The 21,835-nt window shown below is 43.6% G+C and overlaps 1 protein-coding gene across 2 annotated transcripts in view; it reads left to right on the top strand.

The window, feature by feature from the left end:
* RAB3GAP1 (RAB3 GTPase activating protein catalytic subunit 1) overlaps positions 1–21,835 on the top strand; it is a 55,434-nt gene that overhangs the window by 15,083 nt on the left and 18,516 nt on the right. For both annotated transcript variants that reach the window (XM_053253772.1, XM_053253782.1), the window contains exons 8-17: positions 7,171–7,270; positions 8,052–8,133; positions 9,961–10,029; positions 10,919–10,992; positions 12,022–12,114; positions 13,147–13,316; positions 14,309–14,410; positions 19,136–19,308; positions 19,754–19,808; positions 20,196–20,567. In XM_053253772.1, the coding sequence (XP_053109747.1) occupies positions 7,171–7,270; positions 8,052–8,133; positions 9,961–10,029; positions 10,919–10,992; positions 12,022–12,114; positions 13,147–13,316; positions 14,309–14,410; positions 19,136–19,308; positions 19,754–19,808; positions 20,196–20,567 (1,290 nt within the window). The remainder of the gene's footprint in view (positions 1–7,170; positions 7,271–8,051; positions 8,134–9,960; positions 10,030–10,918; positions 10,993–12,021; positions 12,115–13,146; positions 13,317–14,308; positions 14,411–19,135; positions 19,309–19,753; positions 19,809–20,195; positions 20,568–21,835) is intronic.

Genomic DNA, 21,835 nt, shown 5'->3' on the forward strand with positions numbered 1-21,835 from the left:
TGGGCCTTCTTCCCCAGGGAGGATGGCACAACACTTTCACCATCTCTCCAGAAGAGTACACTCTCTTCCAGCTGTGGCTGAGCTAGAGAGAATGTCCGAATTAACCAAAATAATTAAAGGAATCAGTGGTGCAGACTTCCGCACCCTCAACTTTGCAAAGGACAGTGTCCCTACAAGCCGATTGGCCATCAGAACCAGCATGTTCAAGAGTGATGATGATGTCTGTCTCTCTACAGACTGCACAACTCCCTCAGAAGGAGGCTCCATCAAGAAGGACTGTTTCACTTCAGGCAGATCTGCTGAACCACCCAGTCCCCACACTTAGGGTGGGTGTCTCTTCACAGTTCTGTGGAGAAATTCCACCAACTTCACCGCTGCCTCCCTCTTCAGAAGATGATGATGATGTTGATCCTGATGGCAACTCGTCAGACACAACTGAGCTGGAAGCTCCGCCTGATCCAAGTGACGATGTTGCTGCCATCCCTTCTATTTCTCCAAATGAGGAGATGAAGGGATATCACCAGCAGATAGCAGAAATAGCTCGTATCCTTGGCCTGGATGTAAAACCGAAGACGCTGGATTTAGATGACCCAGTGTATAATATGATGAACAAAGCACTGGGGTTACAACCTGTGTATCTGCCAATGTTACCTCATATCTCATGGGCAGCGAAGTCTGTTTGGGAGGTGCTCCAGACATCGACGCCTACCTCCAAATGGTTGGAAGTCTTATACCGTGTTCAGGAGGAGGAAAACAAGTATTTGATTAGACACCCCACCTCAAACTCTTTGGTGATTGACTGTGCTACAACAAATAGGAGGTTAGCAAAAGGGGGTAAGCGTCATTCGACTCCAGCGGACAAAGAAGGGCGCAAGCTAGATGTGTTGGGAAGGTGAATCTACTCAACTGCTTGCCTCTCAATAAAGATTGCGAACTATATTGCATGTTAAGCTACACCCACTCACTGTGGGAACTTCTGTATGATCAGTGAGCTTCTTTAGACCATGAAACGTTTCTGAAGAAGTTTGAGGCTACCTTCCTACATACCACTACTACAACGAGACAACAACTGGCTAACACAAAACACTTAGTGGAGTCCAAATCACGTACTCTGACATCCGCAATAATTTTGAGACGACTTGCTTGGTTGAGGGCCACTCAACTTCAGCAAGGCATGAAGGACCGTATTGAAACTTTTGGAGGAAAAGGCTTATTCTCGGATGATATGGATACGACCATGGAACAGTGGGAAAAGTTCAAATTAACAGCACGATCCTTCATGAACCAGAAATTTAATGCCACTCGGTATCAGTCATATCAAAGATATCAACCTTATCAAAAGAGACAGAGCTATTATCGTCAGCCTGATCGATAGGATTACAGACGGCAATACAATCGCTACAATCGATGACAATTCCAACCTCGAAACAGAAACGACCAACAAGGCTGCAGTAAGGTGGCCCAGCAACCTGCTTCTGAGCCCACTAGCCAACAACATCTCAGTCTCATTTCCCCGTGAGACACTCAACACCAACACAAGCACAAGGAAAAAGATCACCTTGATGCCTGCCAGGAATGCCATCAAACTGGCCAGTCATGCTCAAGCATGGCACCGTATAACATCAGACCAGTGGGTCTTAAGGGTAGTTTCTACAGGCTATGCTATAGAATTCAAGGAGATCCCTCCTTTCCAAGGGATGAAGTTCACACCAGAAACACCTGTTTTGAGGGAAGAAGTACAAGAATTACTGCAGTAAGAGGCCATATCACCAGTGCAGTGGGCTGAGAGTCAAATGGGATTCTATTTCTGATACTTTCAGATACCAAAGAAGGACGGGGGAATTCGTCCGATAATGGACTTACGCTGGCTCAATCAATACATCGAAGTACAAAAATTCCGTATGACAATGTTGCAAAGCATCCTACGTCTGCTCCATGAGGATCAATGGATTGCAATGCTCGACCTCAAGGATGCGTACTTCCATGTGGGCATACAACAAAACCATCGGAAGTACCTACGCTTCACCTTAGGGACACAGATTTATCAGTACAATGTTCTACCCTCTGGGCTAGTGATGGCACCAAGGGTATTTACAAAATGCATGGCAGTCATTGTGGCTCACCTGAGAGTACTTGGACTATTGGTTTACCCGTATCTCGACAACTGGCTTATTACGGCCAGAACCAGGGAGCGATTACTCTCCGACATAGAGGTTGTGAAGTCCTTGCTAAGCGATTTAAGGATCCAGATCAACTGGAAGAAATCTGATCTAACTCCAGTGCGAGGCCTGCAGTACATTGGAGCACGACTCGATATGCTTCAACAGATGGCGTATCTATCAGAAGAGCAGTACGTTCGCATATGTGCCCTGGTGTGACAGTTCCAGGCGGCACCACAACAGAAGGCGAGTACATTATAGGTTCTTCTGGGCCTGATGGCCTCATGCAGCACCACAGTGCCTTATGCGAAGTTAAGGATGCGCAGTTTGCAACTTTGGTTCCTCTGTCTTTTCAATCCAAGACGCGATCCACAGACCAAGCAACTTCTACTACCATGGAAGGTCCAGTCATCATTACATTGGTGGACAAAGGAGGTTCATCTCTTAAAAGGGGTACTGTTCAAGACACCGTTACCGTCTTGTACCCTGACAACGGACGCATCCATGCGGGGCTGGGGCCCCCACATGGAGAACAGAAGAGCCCAAGGCCTGTGTAGTCAGAGGGGGGCTCTCATGCATATCAACTTCCTGGAACTACTGGCTGCATACAGGGCTTTGCTCACCTTTCAAAACTGCCTAAGAGACACAGTAGTCCAGCTGCAGATGGACAACACCACAGCAATTTTCTATGTGAACAAACAAGGGGGCACCGTGTCACGTGCACTGTGCAACCTCAGCTTGCAGATATGGAATTGGTGTATTCCTAGAGGTCTTCACTTGCAAGCGATACATATCAAAGGCACCCTAAACTGCTTGGCAGATTCGTTGAGCAGAGAAGTTGTGTTGCATCAACACGAGTGAGAACTGCACACGAAGATCCTTCAGGATCTGGTTATGGCCTGGGGGCAGCCAGAGGTAGATCTATTTGCGACAGAAAACAACAAGAAGTGCAAAGTATGGGTCTAGGCAGATGGGTCTAGGCAGGCAATCCAAGGGTGATGCCTTTAAATATCAATGGGTAAGGAGCTTCTTCTACATATATCCACCAACTCCTCTCCTTCTCAGAATTGTGGCCAAACTCCTCCAGGAACGAACGTGGGCAATCATGATAGCTCCGTGGTGGCCTCTCCAGCCCTGGTTCACACAGCTACTCAAACTTTCAGGGGGGACATACATATGTCTCCCCAAGTGGAAAGATCAGCTGTCACAAAGTCAAGGCCAGATCCTCCACCCCAGCCTGTCAGTACTCAATCTAACAGCTTGGAGGATAGGCTTCTGAAGAGGATCCTTTTGAACACTCGTAGGATATCGATGAGGAAGAACTACAAGGCAAAGTGGCATAGATTTTGCACCTATGCTCGGGGGCATTATTTTCAACCGAAAGAAGCTGGACTAAAGGAGGTACTCCTTTATTTCACCTCATTGAAGAGAGCGGGATTGGCTAATGTATCTATAAAGGTCCACATGGCTGCTCTGTCATCGCGGCACACAGGCTGGGATGGCAAGACTGTTTTCACACACCCTAAATGTAAGGACTTCCTCAGGGAGATAAATAATCTATACCCGCCTGTTCGACAACCTGCTGAGAAATGGAGCCTTTCACTAGTTCTAGGGGCTCTTACTGAGGGCCCTTTTGAACCCATGGCTTCAGCATCATTAAAATTGACAACCTTGAAGACCCTGTTCTTAGTGGCAATAACCACGGCAAGGAGAGTGAGTGAACTCATCTACCTCCGAGTAGATGAGCCATATACCATGATTTACCCAGACCGTGTGGTAATGCGCTTGGATCCGGACTTCAGACCGATGGTCATCTCCGATTTGCACCTTAATACGAATATAGTCTTACCAACCTCCTTTAAAGATCCAGAAACGCAACTGGACAGGGCAATGCATTCTTTGGATGTGAGAAGGGCTCCGCTTTACTTTCTAAAGGCCACATGTCGGATCCATAGGACAAGTCTCCTATTTGTCTGTGAGAAGGGCCGACACAGGGGCCAACCTCCGTCATGCCAGTAATTGGCATATTGGTTAGTAGAGCTAATTAGGATGGCTAATGATTTGCAGAAGGTCACTCCACCAGGGCATACGCAGCCTCCGCAGTTCACCTGTCGGGCATCAGATTTCAGGACATCTGTTTGGAAGCCACGTGGGCATCACACCAAACATTTATCAAACATTATGCCTTGGACATTAGATTGGCATCTGCGGCTGAATTTGGACGGGCGGTTTTAAAAAGGGTCCTACCATAGCTTCATGCACCCACTGCCATACTCTATAGCTTGTGATTCACCCAGTCCTTATGGATGTTGGAACCATTATAGAGATAAACAGGTTGCTTACCTGTAACAGGTGATCTGGTAGTGGTTCCATACATTCATAAGACCCGCCCGTTCATCCCCGCTGCATATATGGGTGAACTAAAGGAATAAGCTATGGTACTAATCTGTGAGACATCATTGCTGCTACATTTACTCTACATCATAAAACCAGTCGTCCTCAGTCAAACTGAATGGCTTATCACCAAGAAACTGAGGAAAGGAGACGCCTAACCACCAATTAATGGTACTTCAGCCATGCGCTGCTGGTGGTTGGGCATCACGAGAAGCTAGAGAATTCTATCCGAAGTATAGTCTGCGCAGGTGCAGAACCCAGTCCTTATGAATGTATGGAACCACTACCAGATCACCTGTTACAGGTAAGCAACCTGTTTTTCCCCTGCCAGCCTTCAAATAATATGCATCCATACTAGGGGTGTGCAATTCGGGATTTTGGGTGATTCGGCTCGGACTTGAACCGAATCACCCCTGTTCTGTTTTGTGCCCGAATCTGGGTCACCCGAATCACCCTTGATTCGGTTCGGATTTGGATTTAATCTGAATCCGAATCCGAATCGATTCGGGGGGGTAAAAAGGGGCCCAGGGGCAAAATTTTGGGGTGGGGTGGTAGTGCCCAATGGGTAGAGTCTACCACCCCAATTTCAGGGGGATTGGGCAAAATCCTGATTTTTGGTAAATTTTTAAAGTTTTAGTGACTTTGGGGCAGTTCGGGGGCATAGCATGGGACCTGGGCAAAAGTAGTGGGGTGGGGTGGTAGTGCCTAATGGGTGCAGGCTACCACCCCAATTTCAGGGGGATTGGGCAAAGGGCTGATTTTTGGTAAATTTCTGAAAATTTCATGTCTTTGGGGCAGATTGGGGCATATTGGGGCAGAAAGTGGGGGCTGGGGCAGAATAGTGGGGTGGGGTGGTAGTGCCTAATGGGTGGAGGCTACCACCCCAATTTCAGGGGGTTTGGACAAAGGGCTGATTTTTTGAGAATTTTTGAAGCTTTATTGACTTTGGGGCAGTTTGGGGGCAGAAAGTGGATCTGCCCCAAAATAGTGGGGTGGGTGGTAGTGCCTAATGGGTGGAGGCTACCACCCCAATTTCAGGGGGATTGGGCAGAGGGCTGATTTTTTGAGAATTTTTGAAGTTTGGGTGCCTTTGGGGCAGATTGGGGGCAGAATTCACACCTGAATTCTCATTCTATCATAGCAAATGAGATATTTTTCAATTAAACAACTCTCATGACCCCACTTTCACTTTTTCACACTTTCCTTTACTATGAATAATATGAGGAAGTAATCAATTTAGCACACTTCACCTTATGAAGACAAACCTCATACAAATAAATTCACCATAATTCACCCCTCTGCCCAATCACTCTTAAATTGGGGATGGGTGGTAGCCTCCACCCATTAGGCACTATCTACCAGCCCACCCCACTCCTTTGGGGCAGATCCACTTTCTGCCCCCAATCTGCCCCAAAGACACCCAAACTTCAAAAATTCTCAAAAAATCAGCCCTCTGCCCAATCCCCCTGAAATTGGGGTGGTAGCCTCCACCCATTAGGCACTACCACCCCACCCCACTATTTTGGGGCAGATCCACTTTCTGCCCCCAAACTGCCCCAAAGTCAATAAAACTTCAAAAATTCTCAAAAAATCAGCCCTTTGTCCAAACCCCCTGAAATTGGGGTGGTACCCTCCACCCATTAGGCACTACCACCCCACCCCACTATTCTGCCCCAGCCCCCACTTTCTGCCCCAAAGACATGAAATTTTCAGAAATTTACCAAAAATCAGCCCTTTGCCCAATCCCCCTGAAATTGGGGTGGTAGCCTGCACCCATTAGGCACTACCACCCCACCCCATTACTTTTGCCCAGATCCCATGCTATGCCCCCGAACTGCCCCAAAGTCACTAAAACTTTAAAAAATCACCAAAAATCAACCGTGAACCGAATCACCCAAATTTTTCGTGCCCGAAATTCGGGTGATTCGGCTCGTGCCCGAAACATATCGGGGGACATCGGGGGTGATTCGGTTTGGCCCCGAATCACCCGAAATTGTTCGTTTCGGGCACAGATCGTTCTGTGCCCGAAATTTTTTGCACATCCCTAATCCATACATGTATGAATCAGTCTTTGAATTGTAACACATCTCGCCTGTGAACCTGATGAATGTGAGTTAGTATGTATGTGTGGTGAGGCATTTCTTTCTTCTTCTGAACAGAGCTCTCTTTCCTTTCCTCCCTCTCCATATTTGCAAACTGCTTCTGGGACTCAGGTGAGCTTCAAAAATAGGTTGTAGTAGTACTGCAGCATTGGGAGGGAGCTATTGATAGCATTTGTGTGTCCTCACTACCATAGCTAGCAGTACTTAAGGAGGCAAAACGTTTGGGGTTTCCAGTTACAATTGATAGATCAGCCTTTTGTTTCAGTTTTGTTATATCTGGCCTTCTTTAAAAGCAACCATTTATTTTTAACTTTAGAGTGGTTCAGAGGGGCAATGATGAATGATCTACCTGACATTTATCTGGTGGGAACAGTATTCACACAATGCTGTTGAAGGTTGCATTTTTCATAGGCATTTTTTGAAGCACGTCTAAATTTTTGCTGTAGTCACAGTCAAAAGTTATAGTTGTCTCAGTCCTAACACTTTTGATTCTTTTCTTTATATTTATCTTCTAGGGCTGTCAATTAACTCTGTTACCCCCAATCAGTATAAGTATTCGATTCACGTATGTACTTCAGGACTGGCAGCAATATTTCTGGCCTCAGCAACCACCAGGTAGGATACTTATTTCATATTGTAATTTCATTCTGTAGAATTTAATACAGAAAATAATTTGGATCTAAAGAGCCATGCTACTAATACCATAGTTGTTTTGGGCAGTAGCCCCTGTGCTGCCCAGAGGTGCTCTTACCCCTGGACTTTGGGGCTGAAGTCCAGGGCCTCCACATCCTGGGGGCCCCCAAATTTTCTTTAGTCTGTCCTGGGTGGTGTGGTTTGGTTTGTGTCCTCAAGAACCTACGTGTTAAAAAATGGTGCTTAACTTGTAGTGGGGGAGCCTCCAAAGGTCTTTAGGTCCAGGCTCCATAAATACCAGGAGATATGATTTGATACTCAGACAGTTGTTGGGGGTGGGGAGAAAATGAATTCACTGGACACGCACAGATCACTGGAAGTGTCTTATCTTTTGCTTCACTGGTCAGTGTATTTATCATTCAGTAGAGCTTTTAGTCTATGAGGTGATTTTGCTAATCATGATCTCTAATGAGGCAAACTCAAATATGATGATTAATTGTTTTCAATCAAACTTTGCTGATTGTAAAAATAATAATTCATATATTGTGAATATGAAGTATTCAAATTTGATCTTCATCTAAGAAAAGGTTCTTGGATAGGGGTGCCAGAAATACTTAAAACTGTTTCTTGGGTTTAGGACAATAAAGCTGATCTTTACAGCTAATTTTAAATGGTGCGAGGTTTTGAATGTTATCTCTTATTTGTTAGTGATTATTATAGTTGCTCAATGCTGATGTTATGCACAAACATTGCTTGTTCATAGATATAGATGCTTTAGTTGGTGGAGAAGTTGGAGGCCTAGAATTTGGAAAGCTACCATTTGGTGCTTGTGAGGATCCTATCAGGTAAGATTTGGTGTAATCAAATCATTGCTTCAAAGAGTTCAGTGAAGTGGTTTTTATTGGGTTGGGAAGGAATAAATCAAACACATTTCCCCCCCTTACAGTGTACTTGCTTAAGTAACCTGGTGTGACATATGTGCCATACTGCTGATAAGGCTTTGCAGTTTTAATTGTTTCCCATGAATGCAAAGGCTGGTCTTGTGACTTTGCATGCTATCTGCATTGCCATTTCTTCAGTTTGTATATTACACTTGTATACAAATACGCAGTTACAAAACACACAAGTATAGCATGTCTTATGGGTGGTGCACATGTGTATAAATAGCTGTTTTTCTTTAAAATGCAGGTTGAGAGCAACTAGGAAAGGAACTTTATATCACTTGCATGGATTTTAAAGGAAAAATATGACACTTGTAGCATATCAGTTATGAATGTCACATGTGTTATGTGTGTTGTATTTGCATGCCATATATAAGTACAAAATGTAAGTAGTAGATCTGGATCGTGATCCATTGGCCATCCATAAGAATGAGTTATGCGCCTGGGCAGGAACCTCATGAATGGAATGCCGTAGCTCCTTTGGTGCCCGCACTTCACCTCATGCAGCCGACGTGACTGTTATTTAAGGCAGGCAGGGTGCCAATCTCTCCAGTTCCTTTCCGACGGCCATAGCGATACTACCTCGTCGCTTTAGCTCCTTGGCTTGGTGCGCTTCCTTTGTAGACTTCTCCTATAAGCAAAATTGAAAATTGTTTGTTTTTTATCCTGAACTGACTTGGACTGACTGTTCTGATTATCTGGAAGTGATCCATTGACATCCATAAGTCCCTCCCAATCCTCCCTGCTGCAGTAGTTAGAAGGTATATTATATAGAAGTTTAAAATTCCATGAGGAGAACTCTACTTACCTATACCAGCTATGGATGATCGTCACTTCTGGTGGTCATCCAGGAGCTGGAGAGATTGGTGTCAAGCCTGTCTTAAATAACAGTCATGCCAGGAGGCAGAGCGCATGAGGTGAAGAGTGGGTGCCAAAGGGAGCTATAGTGTTCCACCCATGAGGTTCCCGTAGGGTGCAGAACCCATTTTTATTTATTTATTTTATTGTTAAATTTATATACCACCTTTCATTAAAACAATCCCAAGGCGGTTTACAGCAAAATTTAAAAACAAGATTATAAAAATGACACAGTTAAAATATTAAGCTAAAAATATAAGACAAATCTGATTTAAAAATTTAAAACACTAGTATAAAAACAATATAAAATACAAAGTGCAAAGAGCAGCAGCAGAGACAATCATATAAAAGCCTGGGTAAAAAGCCAGGATTTAACACGCTTTCTAAAAACAGTGACGGAGACCGAGGAGTGAATAGCCACCGGGAGAGCATTCCAGAGTCTGGGGGCAGCAACAGAGAAGGCCCTGTCCCGCGTGCACGACAACTGAGCCTCCCTCATTGTCGGCACCTGGAACAGAGCCCCCTCAGATGACCTCGTCAAGTGGGCAGCAACCCTTGGGATCAGGCAATCCATCAGATATCTAGGGCCCAAATCATTAAGGGCTTTAAAGGTCAAAACTAGCACCTTGAATTGGACCTGGAAACAAACTGGTAGCCAGTGCAGCTCTTTCAAAATGGATGTGATGTGCTCCCATCGGGCACCTCCAGATAAAACCCTAGCTGCCACATTTTTCACTAGCAGTTTGCATAAGTGACATCTTATGGATGTCAACGGATTGCTTCCAGATAATCAATTACAAGTAAGCAACCTGTTCTTATAGTTTGTGGTTATATGATAGTTTTCAGAACTCTGTTTACTACTTGTGCTTACAGTGAACTCCATTTAGCAACTACATGGCCTCATTTGACAGAGGGTATAATTGTCGACAATGATGTTTATTCGTAAGTATATAAGTTTGTTGTTGAATGTTTCATGTAGCCCAGATTGTTACATCAGAGTTCATTTTAGTTGGTTGGGGGTTTGTTTTTGTTTAATATTGCAGTAATTACTCGAGCAGTGTTGTAAAAGTCTATTTTACTCTAGTAGTTTGTTTGCTCTACAGTAGAAAATGCTTTCATTTCTTGCTTGTGGGCTTCCCAGAGGGATCTAGTGGGCCACTGTGGGAAACAGGATGTTGGACTAGATGGGCCCTGAGCCCTGCTGGATCAGGCCATATTTATGCTCATAAGTATGACAAAGGCTATACTTGAAATTCTTGGTTGATATAAATTAAGCAACAGCTATCTAGAACAAATTTCTCATAGAGGCATTGGGTAGCATCCATAGTAAACATTGCCAGAATGGAATGCCTCCTCTCATACAACAGTGGAAGACAAGGGGAAATGATTTCAGCTGCTCTTGCTTCCCCTTGCAGTCCCCTGCCTTCATGAAAAATCTGCTCATGAGACTCTCCCAACCCTTAGGAATGTATTTTTGGGGCACAGGTGACTGCCGAAGGCAGGATGAATAGTTGAAAATTATTCCCCCGCCCCCATTGCTTGAGTGTTCTGCTGATGAAGCTTCTATTGGCTCTGCTTATCAAGGCATCATACATTTGATATGATTTTTGAGAAAGAAGTGTTTTTTGATGTCTTGGATCTGTGTAAGGACACAAAATGACCTTGAATTTTGTTTCACTCATAATGAAATTAACTGGACATGTGGTGGTAAATTATGTTAGACCTATTCTAAGGAACTGTGTTAAGGATTGGCATGGATGTTCTGTACACTACTTATGACTTGGTGGTGGAATGTTAACAGTAACTGCATTTTAAAACTTTTTTTTTAAAGAGACCTGGATCCTATTCAAGCTCCTCAGTGGTCTGTGAGAGTTAGAAAAGCAGATAATCCACAGTGTTTATTGAGTGAGTAAACTAGAGCATAATGTATTTTGACAAGTTTGCTTTTTTCTTTTTCTTTCTGAAATTACTTTGGTAAGAGATGAATTAGATTTGGTGAAGTACCTGTAGAAAGCATTGTGCTAAAATTAAAAATCCACATGAATCTTGCAGAAAGGACTGGAGTAAGAACAATAATAATGTTTAGGTCATTTTTGTGAAGACTATGAATTTAATCTCAAGTTTTGCCCTCCTGCTGTTTGCACAGCAGCCTCCTGCTCTACCTGTCAAATCTCTCCTGAGAATTGGGGAACCTTGGAAATTGGGTGGGGTTGGACATAGGGAGCCAATTTTGGGAAGTTGCCCAAAATTGGACAGAGGCAACCGGGAGCTTCATTCATGCAAGGTGGCTCTGCTTGGGAGATTTCCCCTGTGCCCCACATGTTCCTGATGGTTCCCTGCCCCTCAGGAAGGGCTTTTCAGGTGATGTAGGGAACTGTGGTGGAGAGGATAGGTGGGCAAATGAACTACATGAACTTCCTTCTGCAAGTGATACTTGAGATCCAACCCTATGTGGATTGCCCATTCTGCTGTAATGTATTGGACTATATATTTTACCTGAGAATTGTTTCAAAACATTCCTGCCCTGGAAAAGATCAAATTGAAGAAAACCTTCTTGCCCATGGCACCACGTCTGTGAAATTCTTTTTGTTATGGCTACAGCTAAACAAATAAACTGATCGATCGATCGATTGAAATTCTTTCCCTGATGAGGTTCACCTTTAAATTGTGTTAAATCATTTTAACTGCTGCTGCTAATCTCTTTCCTTGTGCTGTGTATTTTTGTCTTTTTGTAAACTGCTCTAGAAACATTGTTGAAGAATGGTACAGAAATCCATAATTAAATACCAAAAGTATTATGGAGGGAGAGGGTTGCCTCCTGTGCTACAATTATTCATATTAATTGTTCTGTGGCTTGTGTATGGGGATTAAGCCCCTATGAAACTCCGCCTTAGGACTCTAACTGAATGTTTGGACAACGGTTTTCTTTTGTAGGTGATTTTGTTACTGAATTTTTCAAACTGTGTCGTCGGAAAGAATCTACTGATGAGATTCTTGGAAGATCAGCATTTGAAGAAGAAGGAAAAGGTAGAATCTAGTAAATATGATTTTAAAAGAACTGAAAGTTTAATTTTCCTGGCCCTTGTGCTTCTGAGAGCAGCTACGTCTTTATTTGCTGCTGAAGCAAGAGGCATTTGGGATAAAACGTTTCAGTGTAATTTCCTCCTCCTTTCCTTGACATTTTTATCTGTAGTCTATCATCTTCTTTCCTGCTTCCTTCAGTATCACTCATTTGTAGGTTCCCCCCCCCCCTTTCAAGTGCATCTGCAATAGGGATGAGCCTGAGGCGTTCCGGCACCTCTTTGAGAGGTGCTGAAATGCTTCATCTCCCTGGCGCCAAAATGTTTCGGTGCAGGGCACGGGGTGCTCTTAAGAGTCGGTGGGCAGGTCCTACCTGCCCGTTGTCCAAGCCCCCACCAGCCTGCCATGGTGCTATTGTTAGGGAAAGACTTCTGTGCAAGAGGCAGCTTGTGCCGCTTGCCCCTCTAAAATGCCACACCGACTCCATTTACGTGTCGATGCTGCACAAGGGATGCCAGAGATGCATCCCATCTCTATGGCGCAGCAATTTAGAGGGGCAAGCGGCACAAGCTACCTCTTGCATGGAAGTCTTTCCCTAACAATAGCGCCATGGTGTGCCCGTGGGGCTTGGAAGATGGGCAGGTAGGACCTGCCCACCGCCTCTTAAGGGAACCCTGCGCCACTCTTGGATGTGCACTGAAGCAATTCGGTTCACATCCCTAATCTTCACGGTCTTGGATTGGGAATGGGTTTAAGACATTTTAATGCATCCTCCCCCCCGTCCCCATAGCTTGTTTCATTATTGTAAAGCAATTTGTTTGAGGGTATCTTATTCACTTCTTATGTCAGTGTAGGCTTGCTCTGGATTAGGCAGTAGGTGGCACACTTGAATTTAGCAAAGCAGCTTTGTGGTTTTATCATTTGTATTTGTTTTTCTAAAAATGACTTAAGGGTAGATCCAAGTGGATACTGTTGACATACATAGATCACATGTCAGTTGAACTGTGGCTTTGTTCTGTAACACCTTATGTTTTACAGAGGCTGCTGATATAAGCCATGCTTTGTCAAAACTCACAGAACCAGCACCAGTCCCGATTCACAAATTGTCAGTAACGAATATGGTTCACACTGCAAAGAAAAAGATTCGCAAACACAGAGGTGTAGATGAATCACCTCTAAATAATGAAGTCCTCAATACTATTCTCTTTGTAAGTAAGCTCCATTGTTTCATTTCATAATGTTGGTTTATAATGCTTGAATTTAAATTCTCCTTGAAGCCCAAGAAATGTTGGCTGTTAACTGTCGTGAACAGCATCAGTTCTAGTAAAACAAAGTGGTCCTGTCTGGAGACAACCTTTGCAATTAGCCAGCAGCTGTGCCTGCATTCTCACTCTTACTGTAATGGAGACTTCTGAAAGTTTCTGATGGGGCGATCTGGTGTAGTTCAACTTAGTTTAGCAGCACTGAGAATGGATCCAGCTACTAGGACTGATGCATCTGGTCTGTGTACTGAATAGATAGAATCCTCCGTGCTCTGTCTTGCTTTTATTGCCTTGTATCTGTTCTAGGTAGACATCATTTGTATATGTTATTGCTCCAGAGGAAAAAGATGGCTTCTTTCCTAGTAGAAAGGCTTAATAGATTACACAGGAAGGGTAAGAATATTATGATAGGGAGGCAAGGAATTTTTGTAGTAAGGTGAGATGGACAGGACAGCTCAGGACTGGAACAGAGTGGACAACTGTGACATTAAGGGAGAGGGGTTGCTTAAGACTAGACTGGAAACAGAAGCAGTGTTTGCAGAAGATGGAGCGAGTGAGATGAAAAAAAGATTGGACTTGGATCAGGGCTGTGATGATTATGCGAAGACACAAAGGCTTCGCTTAGCCCCAGGGAGAAAAGAGGAAGTGGGTTAGGGCCTGTCCAGAGGTTAGTAGGGAAGTGATGATTGCAGGAAAGAGAGGAAAGAACCTGGTGTGGATTGACAGGAAATGGGGCTTGAAGCAAGCGTACTGATAAATGGCCTCAGCAACTGCAACCTATTTCATTGTCCTTGAATTACTTGGTCACTTACAAAACAAAGCCAGGCCTCAACATTCCTGCTGTAATAGACAGCAATTATAGCATCTAATTACTGGGAATTCAGATGGAAAAGAGAAAAAAACATATAAAAGCTGATAATACGTATTTTCCCCCTAAGTACTTATTCCCTGATGCTGCTGACAAGTCGACAGATGGATCTGAAGCCCGAACAAGTACTTCAATAGGAAGTGTTCCTCCTCCTCCAGACAATGAAGAATATGTAAGTGTAAACAGTGTATGTGAGAAACATGTAACAGATTGTAATGATTTTGATCAGAAGGAGAAAAAAACCCCAGTGGTATACTTGGAATAATTTTGTGGCTTAATGCGTTTTAAATAAAAGACATCAACTTTGTAGCTTTGTTCCTAAATGTATAGGTTTTTTTCAGTAAAACCTGGGCTGTATGTGCTCTGTGATCTGGGTCGAGATCCATAAGAATGGGTAATGTGCCTTCACAGGACCCTTGCCGGTAGAATGCCACAGCTCGTCAAGGCGACTAAGCCCTGCCCACACACCATCAGCATGCTATTTAAAGGGGGGCCGGGCACCTGTTCTTCAGTTCTTTTTCCGACCGCCGTTGCATTCAGTCCTTGGACTGTTGCTCCCCATCGGTTAAGTTCTTCTTTCTGAGTTTATCTGTAAGATTAAAAATATCAGACTGAATTTATTGGTTTTGACTTAGAAATGGCTTCCGAACTTCGCTGATGTTTTTTTCCAAATTTGGACCGGACTTTGATTACGAGTTGAAATATCCTTAAAATGGCTGAGGAGAAATTGACCTTCAAGAGATGCACTGGCTGTAATACCAAGCTTTCCTAAAAAGATCTCCATGACTTGTGTTTAATCTGCCTGGGAGAAGGGCACAATGTCTCTTCATGCAAGATATGTCTATCTTTCTCAAAGCAGACGATTAAAAATTGGGCCTTGCAGCTTCTCAGTGCCATTTATTATGAGGTGCAAAGCCCTTGTACATCAGGAGAACCCCACCATACAACCTCAACGTTGACTTCGACGTTGATGTCTAAGCATCCTTCTACAAAACCACAGCCATCAACATCGAGCTCAGCATTGGCATTATATTGAATCCCAAAAATCTCTTTGGGGTCCACTCCCCTTGCAACACCAGAGCGTTCAAAGTCAAAATGAAAGTATCTGGGATTGGAGGACCCTCCCTCTTCCCCGAGACTAAAGAAATCCAAAGCAGTGGATTTAACTAAGGAAAGGACACAGTCTCCTTCTGGTCTTCAGAACCTGCCCTTGAAATCCTTGTCCTCTGATATCAGAATCAATAAACATTGTTCAATAGATATTGAGAATTTCAACTTTGAAGGAAAAGGAGCAATCAACATCAGAAACATTGAGAGTCCTTGACATTGACCATGCATCGACGCTGAGATGTTGACATTGAGAGCCTGCTCTCTATCTCCAGCTTCTACTCTGTTAAACTCTTCGCCTCCGTCAACACCTGCAAATCGATGTCAAGAGACCCTTTCGGTATCAACCCAGGTTCTTATGACTCCAGAAGTGCGAGTTACTTGTTCAACTTTAAACACACCAGTTCTATCAGCATTGAGGTTGGCAACTCCTTGATGTCAAACTGTGAGACTGACTTTCAATGTCGAGGAGGACAGGGAAGCATTATTGGACTCTACCACTGCCCATACCTTGCTTTCAATTTTCAATTCCAGCTCTAGCACTTCCTCGGCATCGACATTCAAAGGCTCCCCCTCACAATAATCAGAAGCGGGAACTTTTGGGGAATCAGTTACAACACATTCCTTGGTCCACAAAACACCAAGTACACTAACTGCTGTTCATTTGACAGACCCCTCACCATGGCATATGTGTGGCTTCGTACATTCATTGGCTGCGGGCACAATGCTGGCATTGACATCTATGAGGACTAGATCTCTCAGTTTCCCCTACGACTTTCAAGAAGCTCAGTCCTAGAAGTCTTCACAAACAAGACCGTATCCACGGCTAGCTACAGTGGCAGTTCCCATTCGTACTGTACACACCCTGGCTGGAGATGATAATTTAACCATGCCATTACAACCTACAGTTAAGACTGTTTTGGTGGCCACACAAACAGCTTCTCACAAACTCTGTTCTCTTGCCAGCGGCCAACATCAAGCTAGCACGCCATGCCCCTGCATGGCACCATATAACATCAGACCACTGAGTCCTAAAGATCATATCTTCAGGCTACACCATAGCGTTTAGAACAACCCCGAAATATACACTGATGAGGTTCACTCAACCCTCCTAGGTGTTACTGGAATAAGTGAAAGAGCTATTAGCCAAAGGAGCCATTGCCCTGGTACAGTGGGTGCACAGATGAGAGGGGTTTTACTCTGGATACTTCTTGATTTCAAAGAGAGATGGTGACATACAATCTATCATTGAAGTCTTTGTGCACTCAGCCTACAATTATGGCACTGGTGCGTCCTACATCAAGTCTATGGATGGCCACACACATAAAGGGCCTAGACAACATCCTGGCAGACAACCTGAGTCGAATTTTCCCTCAGCAACAACTCCACGAATGAGAAATCAAGACAGAGTACATTACACCTCTCTTCACAATTTGGATATGGCTGACTATAGACCTCCTTGCCACCTCAGAGAACACAAAGTGCACTCGTTTCTGCTCCAGAGCCGGTCATGACCCACGATCACTTCTATCCAGCTGGATTGGCAGCTGGGGATCCCGTATATGTTTCCTCGGTGACCACTGATCAGCCGAGTGGTTGCCTGCCTTCTGACTGCTCCAACAACAGATATCTTGGTGACTCCATGGTGGCCAAGACAACTATGGTACTCAGGGAGCCACTACCAGAGGCTACCACAGGAGCTAGATCTCTTAACACGAGACAACGGCAGCATATTGCACCCAGGCGTTCTCACACTCCACCTAACAGCATGGCGAATCGACTCTTAAATAGGATCCTTCTAAACCAGAGGAAGCCATCCACCAGGCGTAATTATAAAAACAAAGAGCTCCAATTCACTCCTATGCAAGGATGCGTGGTTTTTGCCCTTCCCAGGCCACAATCAAGGATGTACTCTTCTACTTGACTGATTTAAAATCACAAGGGCTGGCAAATGTATCTTTGAAGGTGCACCAAGCAGCGCTTTCTTCAAAACATCCAGGCTATGATGGAAGGACTCTTTTCATACCCAGAGAGTAAAGTTTTCCTGAAAGGCCTTATGAATTTGTATCTATCTGTTTGCACACCTATCAAACGACAGAGCATATCCTTGGTCCTTTCAACTTTGAAAGAGGATCCATTTGAACCTATGGGTTCTCTCTCCATCAAACGAGTGACTTTGAAAACTGCCTTCTTACTGGCCATAACTACAACTAAATGTGTAAGTGAACTGACAGCTTTGTGGATAGATTCACCATACACCAGAATTTATTTGGATAAAGTGCTAATGTGTATAGATCCAGACCTTTTACCCAAGGTAGTATCCGACCTCCACCTCAGCCAGGACATTGTTCTCCCTATGTTCTTCAAGAATCTATCTACCCTTTTAGTATGTGCAATGCTAAATACTAAAATGTGTAGAGGGTGCTTTTCTATTACCTGGATTGCACCAAGGACTTCAGGTCCACCAAGCGTATGTTTGTAGCACTCAAGGGCTCTGTGAGAGGCGCCTATGTTTTCAGACAAAGAATGTCCAGATGGCTAGTTGAGTTCATCCTACTAGCATACAAGACACAGAATGTTCAACCACCTGAAGTAATCAAGGGCCACTCTACCCATGCCTATGCTTCTTCAGCTGCACACTTATCGGGAGTAACCTTCACAGACATCTGTAAAGCAGCAACTTGGTCCACTGAGTTACCTTTCGTCAAGCATTACACCATAGATGTGTGCAGTGCTGCTGAGGTGAGCTTCGAGAGAAGTGTTTTGAAGCAGTAGCTACGACTGCACCCTCCTCCTTGGAGAGCGAACTAAACACCCATTCTTATGGATCTCAACAGATCTTGATCCAGATAAACAGGTTGCTCACCTGTAACAATTGATCTGGTAGAGATCCATCGATATCCATGAGACTCTCCCGAACCACCCCTCTGCAGTAGGGCTACGTTATGTGTGTATTAACTGTGCAAGCTATTCTTCTTTGATGATAAACTCACCTGGTTCCGGATTATCATCCTCCACAGTGATCATCCAAGAACTGAAGAACAGGCACCCCGCCTGCCTTTAAATAGCATGCTGAAGGCGTGTGGGCAGGGCTTGGTTGCCTCGATGAGCTGTGGCATTCTACCATGAGGGTCCTGTGTAGACGCATTACCCATTCTTATGGATATTGACAAATCTCTACCAGATCAATAGTTACAAGTGAGCAACCTGTTTTTTAATAAAACAAACAAGCAACCGCCCCGCGCCCCCCCCCCCCCCCCCCCGAAAAAACTAAAAAGGAAAAAACCTGTCAAAGAGCTGGTTCACACTATGAGCTGGCTCACTGTGCGATCAGGGCAGGTATGTGCCTGGAGCCCACCTGCCCTGACATCATTGTAGGATGTCCTGTAATCATATGTGAGGGATGATCTTCCAAATCACTCTTCTACATGCTGCAAAACCGTATTTTGCAGTGTGTGTAGGAGAGATTTGGATTATCACCACTCACATGCGTTTAGTGGATGTCTTACAATGATATCAGAGTGGGTGTACTTTAGGCACATCCATGCCCTGATTGCACGTTTAACTGGCTCATAGTGTGAACTGGCTCAAAGTGATGCATTCTGGGTCAAGTAAAGCTGAACTTGCAACCTGTCTAAACTAAGTATGCTTGCTTGTTTTGAGTAGTTTTGAATAGTATTTTGAATAATACTTGCTTGTCTTGAAACAAATATTGTGATTTTTCTTCACAAAATCACTGTTCATGCATTCTTGTTTGTCTTCAACTCCTTCCCTCCCCGCCTGTGTACAGAATCTCTACATCCAGTTCAAATCTGCTCCTTCAGATAGTTTAACTTACAAACTGGCCCTCTGTCTTTGTATGATAAACTTCTACCATGGTGGGGTCAAAGGAGTTGCACATCTCTGGCAGGAATTTGTCCTGGAAATGCGTTACAGATGGGAGAACAACTTTTTTATCCCAGGGTGAGTTCTGTTAGTTTCATTTAGTAGGCTGCAGTTGGCAAAATGCTCAGTGTTGGGATAGAGGAGAGCTGTATTTAGCTACTATCTAATGGCCTTCTTGTTTGCAGCCCATCAGCCAGTCATTGAGCCCCATTTCTTTGCTAATTTAGTACACGTGCCTTTCTCCAAGGGTTTCAGAATGACACATTAGACTTTAATCATGTGAAAGAGGGTTAGGCTGGCTGTTTGAAGTGGGAGTAGGGGAAGACTTCTGTATATTTCCAAGTAGATGCTGAAGGATTTGTTGGATTATGGCCTGAGACTGTTCATTGAACTGTCTCTCTCCCTTATTTACCCAGATGGTTCTCCTTCTGTTAGCTGCATTGGGCCTATAAGTCCTGCAGAAAGTACTAGCTTGAAACATTCTTACTCTGTAGTAATAAATATAAATGTAACCTTTTGTTAGGTTAGCTGGTGGTGCTCCAGATCTGAGATGTTGTTTACTGCACCAGAAACTGCAGGTAAATATTGCAAAATAAGTAATATATAAAATAATTGTGTCTGTGCTTTAACATTTTAGAAAATAAGCTCTTACCTCTTATGTCACAGCAGAAGTTATGAGCAGTAATGTTTGTCTAACCACTGCTATAGTGCATCAACTTGCTAGAGAGAGAATTGGTGTTAAAAATATCTGTATATTGATGTTTGAAAAACAAACATCTTGTCTACAATGGTATTGCTTTCAGTAATAACAATTTAAGTACTAGAGAAATTTTTCGTGAAACTTAGTCTCCTGGTTGCTGTTCTTACATAAGCTGTGTTATACAGTGTAATGGAAATGTCGCCCGTGTAAAAGTATGTATTAATAAGATTAACGTATTAGGTGTTTGTTGTATTTTCCTTTCCAGATGTTAAATTGCTGCATTGAAAGGAAGAAAGCAAGAGATGAGGGGAAAAAAGGAAATAGTTCTGATCGCTCCTCTGGTGATACTGGAAAAGCAACGGACTTGCTGGGTAGAGACTATCAGAAAGAGAGTGATAAGGAAAAAGGAGAAACAGGAAAATCATGGGAGTCATGGAGTGACAGTGAAGAAGAATTTTTTGAATGCCTAAGTGATACAGAGGAGCTTAAAGGAAATGGACAAGAGAGTGGGAAAAGAGGGATTGCAAAAGAAGGCAGCAAAGAGACTCTAGCTTTAAAGCCGGAAGGCCGTCTGCATCAGCATGGCAACTTGACTTTGCTGCATCCTGGAGACCCCCTCTATGTTCCAGTAACACAGGTTAGACAGTAAGAACTTGAAAATATTCCTGGTTCTCTTTTATCTTGCGTCACTTTATTATTTCTTTCATAAAGGGTTTCTAAGGAGTGATTTCAGTTGAATAATCTTGACATAAAGGTGAGTTTGACTTTTCCACAAATGTAAGCTTGTCTCTTAGACTTTTTTTTTTTTTAACATATATTGAGATAGTGGCTCATGACTTGAAATGTGAATAGACCCAGGAGGTGATGAAGTTGTTTTTGTTGGTTAAAATGTGTGTGTCACTTTTCAGTTAATAAAGTTCACATAAACTTTTCAATAAAAAAGAGGTTTACGTAGCAAAAGGAATGAGAGAGATTCCCTTTTCCAAAAGGGCTCACAATCGAAAAGAGAAATAAAAGTAGACCTTAGCAGCAGCCTTTGAAGGAATGGTATGCTGGGGTAAGTGGGGGCAGTTGCTCTCCCTCTCTTAAATCTGAGTGCCATCACTATAAAAGCTGCCTCTTTGCCCAGTTACAGTGAAATGATTGTGTTGCTTGACTTTAGTCTTGCATTCAGGGACACAGACTGCTCTGAACTCTTCCTTCGCATTTACATACTTTAGACAGGCATCACTAGACACTACATGTCTGGAAAGGCAGGTTTAAAAGTTACTTTTTAAATTATTTTCATGAGGGGAAATGTAGTACATGCTTAAATCTGTTCTGTTGAAATCAGTGGGACTTAGAAATGCTTTTGTAGGGGTCTGGTGTGTGCTCATAGTTGTTAACTTGATGCTTGAGACAAACTGCTGTATGCCAATACTTGGGTTACTGCTGTGTACTTACTGTCCTGAGGGGTTTTTTTGGTGGGGCACACCCAACTGTGTTCTGATTGCTGATCTAAATGAGAGCTTTCCTGCTGGTTTGAATGGCATGTGCATTCTGCTGCTAGTCATCAACTTGTTTGTTCTTAAATTAAGAGGCGCTGCCGCAAAATAAGTGGCAGCAGAACAGTTTCTTGTCATCTTCTTGATCAAAGACCTTTATTTTGAATAAACACTTTAAGTAATTTGATTTAGAATTTTGACATGGCTTTAGATGTCATCATTGTACAGGTCCATCGAGGGTACCATTGCTTACATGGCCCTTAGGTTCTTCCAGTTTGCCAGTCCTATCTGTGATGTTTCAGGCAGCACCAGCAGCTAGTGGCCACAGATCCTCTCAAGCAGTGCTCATCATAAACTTATATCACAGGCTGTATATACTCACACAGTGGTTTCTGCACACTTCCAGAAGTAGGGAGGTATG

This window comes from Hemicordylus capensis, chromosome 1, assembly GCF_027244095.1.
Source record: "Hemicordylus capensis ecotype Gifberg chromosome 1, rHemCap1.1.pri, whole genome shotgun sequence".
NCBI lineage: Eukaryota > Metazoa > Chordata > Lepidosauria > Squamata > Cordylidae > Hemicordylus > Hemicordylus capensis.